General features: G+C 54.9%; 1 protein-coding gene across 2 annotated transcripts; it reads left to right on the plus strand.

The window, feature by feature from the left end:
* Positions 1-1,173: 1,173 nt before the first annotated feature.
* PELI3 (pellino E3 ubiquitin protein ligase family member 3) lies at positions 1,174-9,944 on the plus strand. 2 transcript variants are annotated; one of them, XM_053562428.1, is made up of 8 exons: positions 1,177-1,333; positions 2,466-2,618; positions 3,128-3,199; positions 5,446-5,575; positions 6,126-6,227; positions 7,053-7,247; positions 7,561-7,749; positions 8,932-9,944. In XM_053562428.1, exons 2-8 carry the CDS (start codon positions 2,467-2,469, stop codon positions 9,499-9,501), a joined length of 1,410 nt encoding a protein of 469 aa, XP_053418403.1. In that variant the 5' UTR covers positions 1,177-1,333; position 2,466; the 3' UTR covers positions 9,502-9,944. The 2 variants fall into 2 exon arrangements, with proteins under 2 accessions (XP_053418404.1, XP_053418403.1); XM_053562429.1 differs by lacking the exon at positions 3,128-3,199 and having other exon boundaries at positions 1,174-1,333.
* The last annotated feature ends 2,968 nt before the right edge of the window (positions 9,945-12,912 follow it).

Here is a 12,912-nt window from a genome sequence, read left to right on the forward strand (position 1 = left end):
TTCCATCTAGCTGCTGGGCCCTGAGCAACTGGCAAAGCAGTTTGACTATTTTTAGGTGAGGGAATTAGTGGAACTGTGGGCCCAGCCCAGGGGGAGTCTGGTACATTGGGAGCTTCCCATGCAACAAGTTGGGGTGGGGCAGAGGCTCTCAGGAAGGTGGGGGCAAACTCCCAAACAGCTTTCATGATGGAAGGCAAAAGCCACATCCTCTGTCCAGGCTCCCTTGATTTTCTCATAACTGACCCCACCAAGACCAAAGACTGGGTCTGGAACTACACTCTAGGCCTTAGTTATAATTCGAGATCCAGAGATACTGAGCAGTAGGGACCTTATTTGATGCTTATCAGGTTTCCCCTGTCCTGCACCTCTGAGAAACTACAATGAGTTAGTCACTTTTGTAAACCTGTCTCCCCATCTGTAAAATGGGCAATTATTGTGCCTGTCTCCCAGGGACTAAAGGGTTTAATTAGCTCAAACAGCTGATAGAATAGATCCATTGCAAGTCCAGGCCCAGAAGGTCTGCACTGCCACAAAGGTCGCCTTCCCCTCTGTGGCATCTCGATGTGTGCATGCTGGAGAGACGGAGGGGAGAAGGTGGTGCCCCTGGACAGCAGGGACCCAGAGCCAGCAGGAGGTCCACCCAGCTGGGCTGGAAGACAGATCTGCGACTCTGGTCAACTGCAGCTGTTTTCCTCGGCCTCTACAGCCGACACGCATCCCCTCTGCCTGCTCTAGTATTCTTCTCTCCTCTTAGTCTCCACTTCTCTAACTGCATGACAGGGTTTCGCCGCGTGGGAGTAGGTGGGGTCAGGCCCAGAGCAAAGGTTTTGGCCTACGGTGGGAAGGGGGCGTCCGGGTCTCTGGGAGAATCCCGAAGTCCCCGGAAATGGGGGCGGAGTCTGGGGAGCCTGAAGCTGGGGGCTCGCGTAGATTACTGGAAAGTCCCTGAGCTACGGAGGAAGGGCAAGGGAGCCCCACGGACAGGGTGGTGGGCGGGGCTTCTCTGGGTTCATGGGCGGGGCTCAAGAGAAGGGCGTGGTCTCCTCAGAAAGGGAGGAGCTCCGCCGACGAAGGCTAAGCTTCGCCGCAAGGGGCGGAGTCTGGGTGAGGAGGGACTCTCTCGGGGGGCGGGGACAACTGGGCGGGGCATCTGGACAGGGGGCGGAGCGTGGCGGTTCGGGCTCATCCCCGCCTTTCCCGGCCCCGGGTGTCCCCGTGACAAGGCAGCGCGGAGCCGCCGCGGGCCGGGCTCATCCAGCCACAGCGGCCCTGGGGCCGAACAGGGGCAAGGCGGGGAGGGAGCAGCGCCCAGCCGGGCTCGGAACGTGGCCAGGTGAGGCTGCAGGGGCGGAGGGGGCGGGGGCTGCGCCGGGCGGGCGCGGGGGGCGTGTTTGCGTGTCTGGGGGTGGTGGCGGGAGTAGGTCTGAGGGCGGGCGCCTGTGGCTGTTTGCGCGTCTGCGCGTCCCTGCGGTCGCGGGTGCGAGGTGGGCTCTGCGCCCGTCCGGGCAGTGCCCGCCGGGCTCCGAGTGTGCGGGGCTGTGGGCGTGCGCGCGCGTGTTGGTGTGGAGGGGCCGCGGGTGTGTATCTGCGTATGCGCTGGGCCGTAGTTATGCCCACCTGGGGCTGAGGCGCGGGGCAAGGGCCTGCCCGGCGCAGTCCCTCCGACGCGGGGATGTTTTCTAAACAGGCTGCCTGCGGGAGACAAGCTCTGCTGCAGCCTGAGCAGGAGGGGGGAGCGCTGCCCCCATAGGCCTCCTGAGACCCGAGCGGCCCAGGGACCGCAGGCAGACACCTGAGGGAGGGAGGGGCGCACACCCAGGGAGAGTCCGTTGGCCTGGCCGCAGGCTGAGGTCAAGATGGGGAGACTGAGGCAGATGGATGGTGAGGTGAAGGCGGGCAGACAGGCAGAGATGGAGAAGAGGGTAAGAAGAGAACGAAAAGGACAGCGGCTGGGAGGACGGAAAGTCATTGAGAAAACAGGCCTACATTGCAAAGGGGCAGAAAGATTAAGATGGATAGATAGAGCGAAAGGACCTGACAGAAGAGATAGTTCAGCGGTCCTGAGGCTAAGAGCTAAATCCAAGGACTGAGTCTGAGATGAGGAGTATGGACCCCCAACTCATGGGATGCCCCTCTTCCAAGCACATCCCGGTCTGGTGTGTTGGCCCAAAAGCATCCTCTGGCCACCATAAGTTAGTCCATCCCTCTGGCACACCCAAATATCCTCACCCTCTGATTGTACCACCTCTCCCTTTTGGGGCCATTGCACCCATCTCCACTCCCTGGTATTCCAGCATCCTTGGTCAGTTTAGGGCAGGCAGAGGTGAAGTAGTTGTCATAGCAACAGCAGTGGTGAAAGGTTACTATCGCCTTAGCCTAGGAGGCTGTGCAGTAGGCTGGAGTTGGGAATGTGGAGGGGCTAGGATGGGAAGCTGCAAAGCTCTTTTCTCTCCCACTCTGCCCAGAATGGTGCTGGAAGGAAACCCTGAAGTGGGGGCCCCTCGAACCTCAGACCTCCAGCACCCTGGGAACAAGGGGTCCTGTGTTCTCTCCTCTCCCGGTGAAGATGCACAGCCAGGCGAGGAGCCCATCAAGTATGGCGAGCTCATCGTTCTGGGGTGAGCATCCCTGGCCTGGGAGGGATAGGGTACCAGGCACCCCCCCACAGGGCCTTCTGCCATTTGTCCCTCCTCACCTTCCCAGCTGAAAGACAAAACCGATCAAACCCACTTCAATTCATAATTATTATTTTATCTTCCCATTTTTCACAAATTACTGAGACAACTCTAACTGCCCGCATTTCTGACTAGATGAGGAAAAAAAGATAACTGCTGCCTTTTATAAAGCCCCTAGTGTGTTTGGTGTCAGGTGAAGAAATTTGGTTCTCCAGCAAAACTGCTTGGTTCAAATCCTGCCTCTGTAAGTTGCTGAACTTCCCTGTGTCTCCACTTTCCCGTTTTGCAAATAGGGATGGTAATAACCCTACCTCAGAGGGCTGCCAGAAGGAATGAGTGAGATGTTTTCTGTAAAGTACATAGAACAGTACCCAGCACATAGCAAGTGTTCTGGGAGGCAGGCCTGTGCCAAGCCCTTTCATGGACATTATTTCATTTCAATCTTCACAAAGATGCTGTGAGGAAGGAGGTGAGAAAACCGAGGCTCAGAGAGGGGAAGTGACTGGCCCAAGGGCACACAGCTGGTAAGTGGCAGGGCTGGGATTTGGACCCAGGGCTTTCTTACTCTAGGTCTAGTGCACTTTCACGAAGCCACAGCTGACCCTCACACTATAGATGTGTAGCTGAGGCCAGGTGAGGCAGTCCTCAGCCCTCCTGGTCTTACCAGGATCCTCCCTACACCAGCCACTCGGCTCCTCCCCCAAGTACTTCCCCCAAGTACGGACCCTGCTCCCTCCTCCTCCATCCAGGTTTCCTTTGGGCCTTTCTCTCTGCCGCTAGTCCTGAAGAAACTATTTGATAAGCTATATTTTCATTATAATGATTATTAAGAAATAATAATGGCTACTGTTTGTTGACATGTGTGTGCCATGTGCTTTTTAGAGAAAATAATGATAGCTATGCTTATAAGGGCTTGCTATAGACACCAAGCTCTGTGCCAAGCATTTTAAAATGTTTTATCTCATTTAGTTAGCAAAATGAACCTGTGGGTGGGTCCTGAAAAATTAGCCCTGGTTTATAGAGGTCACGTGATAAATAGAAGTGCTGGATTTAAGCCAGGCCCATCTGTATCCTGAGCCTGTGTTCTGAACGGCTCCACCCAGTATACTTGTAAAGAACCCACAAGGGCAAAATGGATGCCCCTCCTGGGAATGCTAGCATGGGACAAGCCACTGGTTCTCATCCCAAAGGCAAGGCTTGCTTTCTAGCTGAGGGCAAGACCACTGATTGGAGAGACTGAGAGCAGAAAGGTGTGGGCCCTCTTGACAGCCCTCTGCAGAGCAGGGATGCCCCATGCTGGCTGCACATCACAGCCCCCTGCAGAGCACACTGAAAATACACCTCATGATGGAATCAGAACCTCAGGGGGGCCAGGGAATCTGGATTTTAACAAGCTCACCAGAAGATTGCAATTCTAGTGGTCCTCGTCTGTATTTGGCAGCTGCCACTCCCTATTTTGAAACCTTCGTAGCTCCTCACTGCTTACAGAATAACGTCCTCAGCTTGGTGTTTGGGGCCTTCTACTACCTTCATCTTCCCTATTGTACTTCACCACCCAAGTCACCATTCCCTGATCTCACCAGACTTGGCCATCCGTGGGGCCTTTGCTCAGGGTGAGCCTCCCTCTAGAAGGGCTTCTGCAGGTCAGAGTCAGACAGACTCAAGCTCAGATGTGCACATTTTAACTTCCTAGCCTGAGGCAAGTCACTTTACCTCCCTGAGCCTCAATTTCTCTCATTTGGAACATGGGAACAAAGACACTTGCCTGGCAGGACGTTGCACAGACTCCATTAGGTGATTCATAATGTGGAGGACCGGGAACCCACAGGTTTAGTACCTGGCAGCTTATCAAAGCTGTGACTCACTCCCTTTGCCTCTCACAATCACTCCCTCTGGACAAGAGCTGGAAAGGAAGGTGGAGATTTGAAGTGCATGAATACACGGAGGTAGTGGCATTGTGGATCCATTTTCTCCTTTGGTTTCTAGTTGTGATGTAATAAACAATAATGTGCTACAGGTGAATCCTTTCTAGTTCTTCAAGACCCAATAGATGGGCGGCACCTGTGGCTCAGTGAGTAGGGCACCAGCCCCATATACAAAGGGTGGCAGGTTCAAACCCAACCCTGGCCAAACTGCAACGACAACAACAAAATAGCCGGGCGTTGTGGCGGGCGCCTGTAGTCCCAGCTACTTGGGAGGCTGAGGCAAGAGAATCGCCTAAGCCCAAGAACTGGAGGTTGCTGTGAGCTGTGATGCTATAGCACTTTACCGAGGGTGACAAAGTGAGACTCTGTCTCTAAAAAAAAAAAAAAAAAGACCCAATAGATGCTTACTCTCTTGGAAACCTGATCCTAGAGCCAGAATTCCCTCCTCCTCTGGGCCTACGGCATATTGGCTTATGCCTGGGTCGTGGCAGGTGGCACCTTATTTGCAGAAGCAGCCAAGGGCCCCCTCCCCTGAAGGAACATAACTCAGTTGCCAGCGTGCATCACCTCTACAGCCTCAACACCCACCCAGACGCGGCTCAGGCGAGAAATACTTAGTCAATTGACAGAACGTCCTTATGAAGCTCTTCGGCACCCACTCTGCTTCCCAGGACACTGATTTTCTACTGTTGGGCCTTCTGGTTTCGGGTGGTTCTAGAGTGTGTTTATTACATTGGGATCTGCCCAGAAGTTGGCAGTTTGCATCATGTCCCATCAGAGGCTCACTTTCTTTCCTCTTCTCTCTCCTCCTGCAACCCTTTCTTCTTAACTCCCCACATCCACAGCTATAATGGCTGTTTGGCAAGTGGGGACAAGGGCCGCCGGCGAAGCCGCCTCGCACTGAGCCGCCGACCACATGCCAATGGTGTGAAGCCAGACGTCATGCACCACATCTCCACGCCGCTCGTCTCCAAGGCAAGCACCTGACCTGTTGGTCTGAGTGCCAAACCTGCCCTCCCTGCGCAACGCCCACGTCTTCAGCCTTCCCAGTCCTCCCTGCCTACTGGGCTACACAAGAAAGGGCAGCGATGGGAAATCCTTTGCAATGTTCACAGTGCTTTACAGTATGTTTCCTTGACCATCAGACTCCATTCATCAGATGGAAATGAGCAGCATCCTCTTAGAGGCAGCTGAGGCTCAGAGAGGGGGCTGTGACCATCACACACGATAGCAGAGGGAAAACCTTTGGCTTGAGAGGATTTGGGTTAGATTCAGCCTCTGCTATTTCCAGCTCTGTACCTTTAGGCCAGTCCTCCTCTGACCTGCAATTCCCTCAGCTGTAAGTGGGACTGACAACCTCATTCTTGGGTGACTGTAGGGGTTAAATCAGTGCATGGTACACCCTCTGCAAAGGATAGATCCACCGCTTCCTGCTGGGCTCTGAGCTCCAGCTCCAGCTTCAGCTCAGAGGCTCACACTTCTCATGGCCACATGCCCCAGAAAGTGACTTCTTTCTCCCCACCAGGCACTGAGTAACCGAGGCCAGCACAGCATCTCATACACGCTGTCCCGGAGCCACTCGGTCATCGTGGAGTACACACATGACAGTGACACAGACATGTTCCAGGTATGTCAGACCCTCCCACAGACCTTGGGAGCATCCAGGCTGTGTGGGTGCTCCGGGCTGGGGCTTCAGGATGAAAGGCTGTGGCAAGGAAGCTTTGGGGGCACTTGGTGTAGTCAATAGTTCATTCTGCAGAGTCACACAGCCAGTCTGTGGCTGTATCAAGACCCCCAGACTGTGGGAGGCAATACTTGGGAGTTCAGAGTATGGGTGTGAGAGTCATAATGGTTGGGTTCAGATCTCTGCTCTGTCACGTAACCACCAGGTGACTTTGGCATTTAAGAGCCATTTAAGTTCTCTGAGCCTTGGTTTCCTCATTTGTAAAGTGAGGCCCATAACAGTACCTATGACATGAGAAGATTAACTGAGGCATTGCCCATAAAGTGCTTAGAGTGGGTGGTATCTGTAGCTCAGTGGTTAGGGCGCCAGCCACATACACCAAGGCTGGTGGGTTCGAACCCTGCCTGGGCCAGCTAAAACAACAACTTCAACAACAAAAAAAATAGCTGGGCATTGTGGCAGGCACCTGTGGACCCAGGTATTTGGGAGGCTGAGGCAAGAGAATCGTGCTTACTGTGGTACCTGGCAGGTAATAAATACTTACTAAATGTTTACTATTTGCTGCTAATGTTTGAGTAATCTTCTACTGTTTTAACAGCAAATCAACTATTTTTTATTGAGTGGGTGACAGAGCAGGAGAATGGCTGCTGGACTTGGAGACCCCACCTAGGAGCCCAGAGGGCCTAGAGTCAGTGCCACTCCCTGCTCAGGGCTGGTGGTACATCGTCATGCTTGTATAATCCCAGGGCTGCCTCCATTTCCTCATAGATTGGCCGCTCCACGGAGAACATGATCGACTTTGTGGTAACAGACACATCCCCAGGAGGAGGGGCCACTGACGGTCCTTCTGCCCAGAGCACCATCTCCCGCTATGCCTGCCGCATCCTCTGTGACCGCCGGCCACCCTATACAGCCCGCATCTATGCTGCTGGCTTCGATGCCTCCAGCAACATCTTCCTTGGAGTGAGTGAGCCCCCAGGCAGGGACCAACTCCTCATCTGAGATGAGCCAAGGTCAGGCTGGGGAGGTGCAGCATCCTAAGGTGATGGACCAGTCCATAGTAACCCTAACGATGACCTGGTCAGGGCTTAGCAATCCTACTGAACAGATGAGCAGAGTGAGGCTCAGAGAGGTCAGGGGATGCCCAAGTCCTATGGCTCCAGTGCCTGTCCTCTCTGGGCCACCTCTGAACTTGAGGATAAAGGGGAAGTACCTCAGACATGCAGCCTGTTTAGGGGCCTCTTGGGGTGTGATCTGATCCCTAATGTGGTCCCAGGAGCGGGCAGCCAAATGGCGGACCCCTGATGGCCTGATGGATGGCCTGACCACCAATGGAGTCCTAGTGATGCACCCAGCAGGTGGCTTCTCGGAGGACTCAGCTCCGGGTGTCTGGCGAGAGATCTCGGTCTGCGGGAACGTATATACACTACGGGATAGCCGCTCTGCCCAGCAGCGGGGGAAGCTGGTAGGTGGCCTGCTCTGCTCCCACCCCCATCCTTCCCAGTCTGCCCATACCCCATCCGGAGCCAAGAGTGATCTCCAGCACTTATGCCCACAGGAACCCCAGCAAATGCCACCTGGGAGAATTCCCAGGCTTGGGGAGTTCTTGGCATGTGCCACTTGCCCCACAGTCAGAGAAAGACCTGCATCCCTAAGGGTAGCCTGTGTCCCTAGAGAGGTCTCTGTGGCATTCTGAAGTGGAGCGCACACAAACACACCTCAGCTTGCAGACTGCCAGCAGCTTAAAAAATCACACCCTCTAATGAGGGTGACACTTGGCCCACGTGTGAGCAGTTTGTAGCCTAGGGTGTCAGTTGTCTGCAGAGTGTCTGTCACGTTTAGACAGGTTTAGCTTTATTCTCTCCCACAGGGAAGGTAGCAGTGGAAACGCCACAGGGTACAGGTCAGAGAACTGCGCCAGGAGTGAGTTCTAGAGAGGCAGGGGCTTGCCCAAGGTCCTGTGGACGTGCTCCGCAAATGGGCCATGCAGAGCTCTTCCTGGGTGTAAGCACATCCCTTAGAACCTCAGGGAAAGCACATCTTGTCTTTCTAGACTAGAGTGTCAACTCTACTGGGAGACTTGGGAAAGTGTTACTTTTTAACACTGTGCACATGAACATTTCATAAGCATGTACTTGTGAGCACCCACTGTGTGCCTAGCAGCTTCCCGAGTGTTCACACTGATTGATTCATCTAATCTTCGTGAGAAACACTTCGGATCCCGGGAGGAGGCATCCATCTTGAGGGTGAGGAAACAGTGTGGGCTAAATTGCTCAACCAGTGACACAGAGTTAGTAAACAGTGAGGCCCAGTACTCAAACCCAGCAATCTAGCACCAAAGTTTTTGCTTTTAACCATAATGCCTGGGACAGTTGCTTTGGGCTGAGTATCCAGCATTCCCAGTTAGGGGTGTTCCCTGCCCCTGCCATTAGGGCAGAACTTTGGAAAACATTTTTAGAGAAACCCTGTTTTGGTCCAGATCTCCTGATTTGACAGATGAAACCAAGGCCCGTGCCCCACTGGGAGCAAGGGCCAGTCCCTGTCTGGGGCAACCCAGGGTGGCCTCTCTAGGGAGGCTTAGCAGGATAGATGGGCGATTTGGCTGTGGGGCCTCTGAGACAATAAGGCCCTTCTACTGATTCTGCAGGTAGAAAATGAATCCAATGTGCTGCAGGACGGCTCCCTCATCGACCTGTGCGGGGCCACACTGCTGTGGCGCACTCCGGCGGGGCTGCTGCGGGCACCCACACTGAAGCAGCTGGAGGCCCAGCGCCAGGAGGCAAATGCAGCACGGCCTCAGTGCCCTGTGGGGCTGAGCACCCTGGCTTTCCCCAGTCCAGCCCGTGGCCGCACAGCTCCCGACAAGCAGCAGCCCTGGGTCTATGTGCGTTGTGGTCATGTCCATGGCTACCATGGTTGGGGCTGCCGGAGGGAGCGGGGGCCCCAGGAGCGTGAATGTCCTCTCTGCCGCCTTGTGGGGCCCTATGTGCCCCTGTGGCTTGGCCAGGAGGCTGGCCTCTGCCTGGACCCTGGGCCCCCCAGCCATGCCTTTGCGCCCTGCGGCCATGTCTGCTCTGAGAAGACTGCCCGCTACTGGGCCCAGACACCACTGCCCCACGGCACCCATGCTTTCCATGCCGCCTGCCCCTTTTGTGGGGCCTGGCTCACTGGTGAGCATGGTTGTGTCCGCCTCATTTTCCAGGGGCCACTAGACTAGGTTCCCTGGGGCCCCCAGCTGCTGCATCCACCTGCCCACCCAGGCCCCCCATCTCCTGAAGCCCAGAGGGAGTGCTGCATGTGGGATATTACCTGCTGGCACATGGCCATGCCAGATAGACATGTTGGATGGACTGTGCCCCTCCCGCCTAAGTCTGGAGGTCCCCAGGATCTCTATACCGCCATCATACTGATGGGACCTTCAGCACCAGCTCTGCCCTGGGCTAATAGAGGGAAGTCCAGTCTCATGTCCCTGCCCACCCTGGGCCGTCCCACGTCATGCCGCCTACACTGTGTGCCCCTGGGGGGGTGAAGGGGCCCAGGGCCCCTGACCCCCAGCTTAGGCTGTCTGCGCCCTGAGCCTGCCAACCCGGTTCCAGATATTCGTCCTTCCTGCTGCCCTCCTGGGTTCTTCTATAAACCTCAATGCTCAGCCGCCCTCACAAATCCCACATGTCCTGCATGCGTGTAGTGTTGCCAGCCCCTAAGCCAGTGCTGAATTGATGGCAGGCTGGGACTGGCATTTTCTGACAGCTGCTAAGGGCTGGACTCCATACCATGTAGGCTTTCTGGACACAAGGACAATGGGATGGTCCCTCTCCCCTCCCAGGCAGAGTTCACAGTCTAGTGGAGGACCAACAAGTTTACCAAATGGCAGCACAGCTTCCTGTGTGCTAAGATCAGAGAATGGTCAGGGCCTGTGGGGCAGTCCTCACTGGCAGCCAGGGAGGGGACTTCACAGAGGAAGTGGCTTAGAAGATCAGCCTCAGTGGCTGCTCAGAATCTTTCAGGTCTATGGGAAGGGTACTCAAGGCAGAGGGAGGGCCCGCAGAGGTGCAGGTGCCAGCACACAGGAAACCACGGGACAGATTCAGGGTGGCTGGAGCATGGGCTGCAGGGGGCAAAGAGGGGGTTGGAGCAAGAGGTCTGGGTGTGGACCTGGGAAGATGCTGGATGGAAGACTTTGAACCTCATTTGGGGATGGTCAGGAGTCAACAAAGGAAGGAGAGGGGACATGCAGGTCCAGAGCGTTGGCTATGACACAAGGGCTATCATTCCTGAATGCCCACTTTGTGCCCTGCACTGTGCTAATGATAATAATAACTACACTCATTGAGCACTCACCAGGCTCTGGGCTCTGCTTCTCAGGGGTTTTGTTGTTTAATCCACAGTAACCCCAGGAAGGGAGGTGTTGCCATTTGTGTTTACAGGGATATTAAGGCATACAGCTAGAAGTGACCAAGCCAGAACTGGAATCCACAGCTGCCTGTCTGGCACCAGAGCCTGCCCTCTGCCACTACTGCTGCTTTCCTCCTGCAGAGGGAGAGAAGTGAGCAGGGTTTTTGAGATAGGCTTGGTGGACACCCACCTGCTCAGTGCCCACCCAGGCGGGGCTCCATGGTGAGCTAGACCTTGCGTCCATCTGGGAGCTTCTGGTCTTAGGAGGGGTTTGCATGTACTTGTGCTGGAAGCTGACCCCATGCTGACACCTGCATGGGCGGGTGCAGTGGGCCATCAGCCAAGCAGGAGGCATTCAGAGGAGAAAGGCATAGGACCTGAAGCCTGAGCCACATTGTGAGTGGCAGTGTCTCCAGAGGACAGGAGAAGCTTGAAGGCAGCCCGGGCAAGGGAAACAACATGGTATGGCAGGAAAATGCCTGACAACTGGTGAGCACAGTGTGGACAGGAGCAGAAAAAAATGGGGGTGGGGATGAGTGCCATGGAGGCCAAATCTGACCGGGACCTCTAGTCATTCGGGCTATAAGTCACCTTTCCCTGTGAGCTGATGGCCAAATTGGGAGTGTTACTAAGGTTGCCTCCAGACCATTCCTGGGAAAGGAGAGAACTCAAGAGTACAGGCCTGACCTGGGCATTGTCCTCAATGGAAGACAGATGTCAGAGTCTTAGCACAGATTCAAAGGGGAGGGACCCAGGGCCACTCAGCGGGTTGGTGCAGACCTGGGAGGACAGAGGGCACCCTTTGTGGCTGTGGCAAGGGAAGGATATGACCAGATCCTTTCAGAGCATCGCCCTACTGCAGCAGGAGTGGGGACAGAGAGGCCAGAGCTGGCATGGGGACATTTCAACTTCTTCCATACACACACTGCACTAGAAACCCAACTCTTCCCAAGCGTTCTCTTTTCTGACCCTGTTGGGAACCTGGCAGGGGAACATTCTGATCCCCTTGCCAGTGGAAACCTCTAACTCTGGGAGGAGAGATGAGCAAAGGGCACCAGCATGAGTGCTGGGGAGAACTCAGAGTTGGTGGAGTGGGCCAGACAGCCCTGGGTCTTGCCCCGGCTCTACCCTTGCCAGCTCTTGGTGCTTCGGTTTCCTCATTGTTAAATGGAATCACAGTCCCTGCCTCACCAGGTGGTTGTAAATGCGTGGAGAGTACCTGTCATGTAGGACATACTTACTGTTATTCCCTTACTACTCCTTGTTCACTCCCATGGGGAAAGCCAAGGCTGGGGACAGTTCTGACTCCAGTGAGGCGTCTGCTTCATGTTAAGTGTGTGTGTGTGTGTGTTGAGAACAGGAGAAGGGGACAGCATGGTGGAAAGTCTGAGTAAGGCTGGGCCCCAGATCAGGGACACCTGAGGACATGCTGTAGGGAAATTGACGAACCTCTTAGCCTGTTTTCCACCTGTACAATGGGTAAAATGATGATATCCTGTCTCAGGGTTTTTACAAGAATTAAATGAGATCCTCCATGTCAAGCTGCTAGCAAGGGACTTCAGTAAGTGCTCATGTTAGCTGTGATCATAAAAATGCCATCATGTTTGCCAAAGCTGCCTCCTGGTGGCAGGGGACAGCACAACCTCCTCCACCTGTGTACATTTAAACTTCTCTAGAGTTGAAGTTTATACCCACTAGAAACACACTGAAAATTGAGGCACAGGATAGAAGAGGGGTGACTTAAAGGCAAAGACTAACTTACTGAAGTCCCCCATATAATGACAGTTACCATAAAAGCTGGCAGCCAGTAGCACTGTTGTGCCAAGCAAGGCCTTGGGCACCTTTGTGGCACGAAGAGTATCAAATTTCCGTCTGCAAATACCCGCACGCCCCGCACACGGGGGCTGTACTTCCCAGGCAAATCGTCACATAAGCCTACACTATCCTTTGGATTGCGTTCAGTTATGAGCCTAGTGTCCCCGCGATAAAGCCAAGACAGATAAAATAGCCAACCCGAGGCCACACCTGGCTCCGTCCCCAGTTTGACCCTGGATCCCTAGACCGCCGCAGAGGGGATCTCTGCCCCCCTGGCTTTCTGGGTGGCAGGAGGCTTTTTCGTGCACTTGGCGGGCACCAAGACCCTGTCCACTCCTCCCTACTCTCGCCTGTTGGTGCTGAGGAAACGGAGGGGCGGGAGTGCTTAGCGACTGCCCCCAGACCCGTGGCGAGTCAG

This window comes from Nycticebus coucang, chromosome 14 (genome assembly GCF_027406575.1).
Source record: "Nycticebus coucang isolate mNycCou1 chromosome 14, mNycCou1.pri, whole genome shotgun sequence".
Taxonomy (NCBI): Eukaryota; Metazoa; Chordata; class Mammalia; order Primates; family Lorisidae; genus Nycticebus; species Nycticebus coucang.

Coding starts and splice junctions, on each gene's coding strand:
- PELI3 (XM_053562428.1), top strand. CDS start 2,467: ATGGTGCTGGAAGGAAACCCTGAAGTGGGGGCCCCTCGAACCTCAGAC. Junction 3,200..5,445: donor GGCCCAAGGGCACACAGCTG/GTAAGTGGCAGG, acceptor CCACATCCACAG/CTATAATGGCTGTTTGGCAA. Junction 7,248..7,560: donor CCAGCAACATCTTCCTTGGA/GTGAGTGAGCCC, acceptor ATGTGGTCCCAG/GAGCGGGCAGCCAAATGGCG.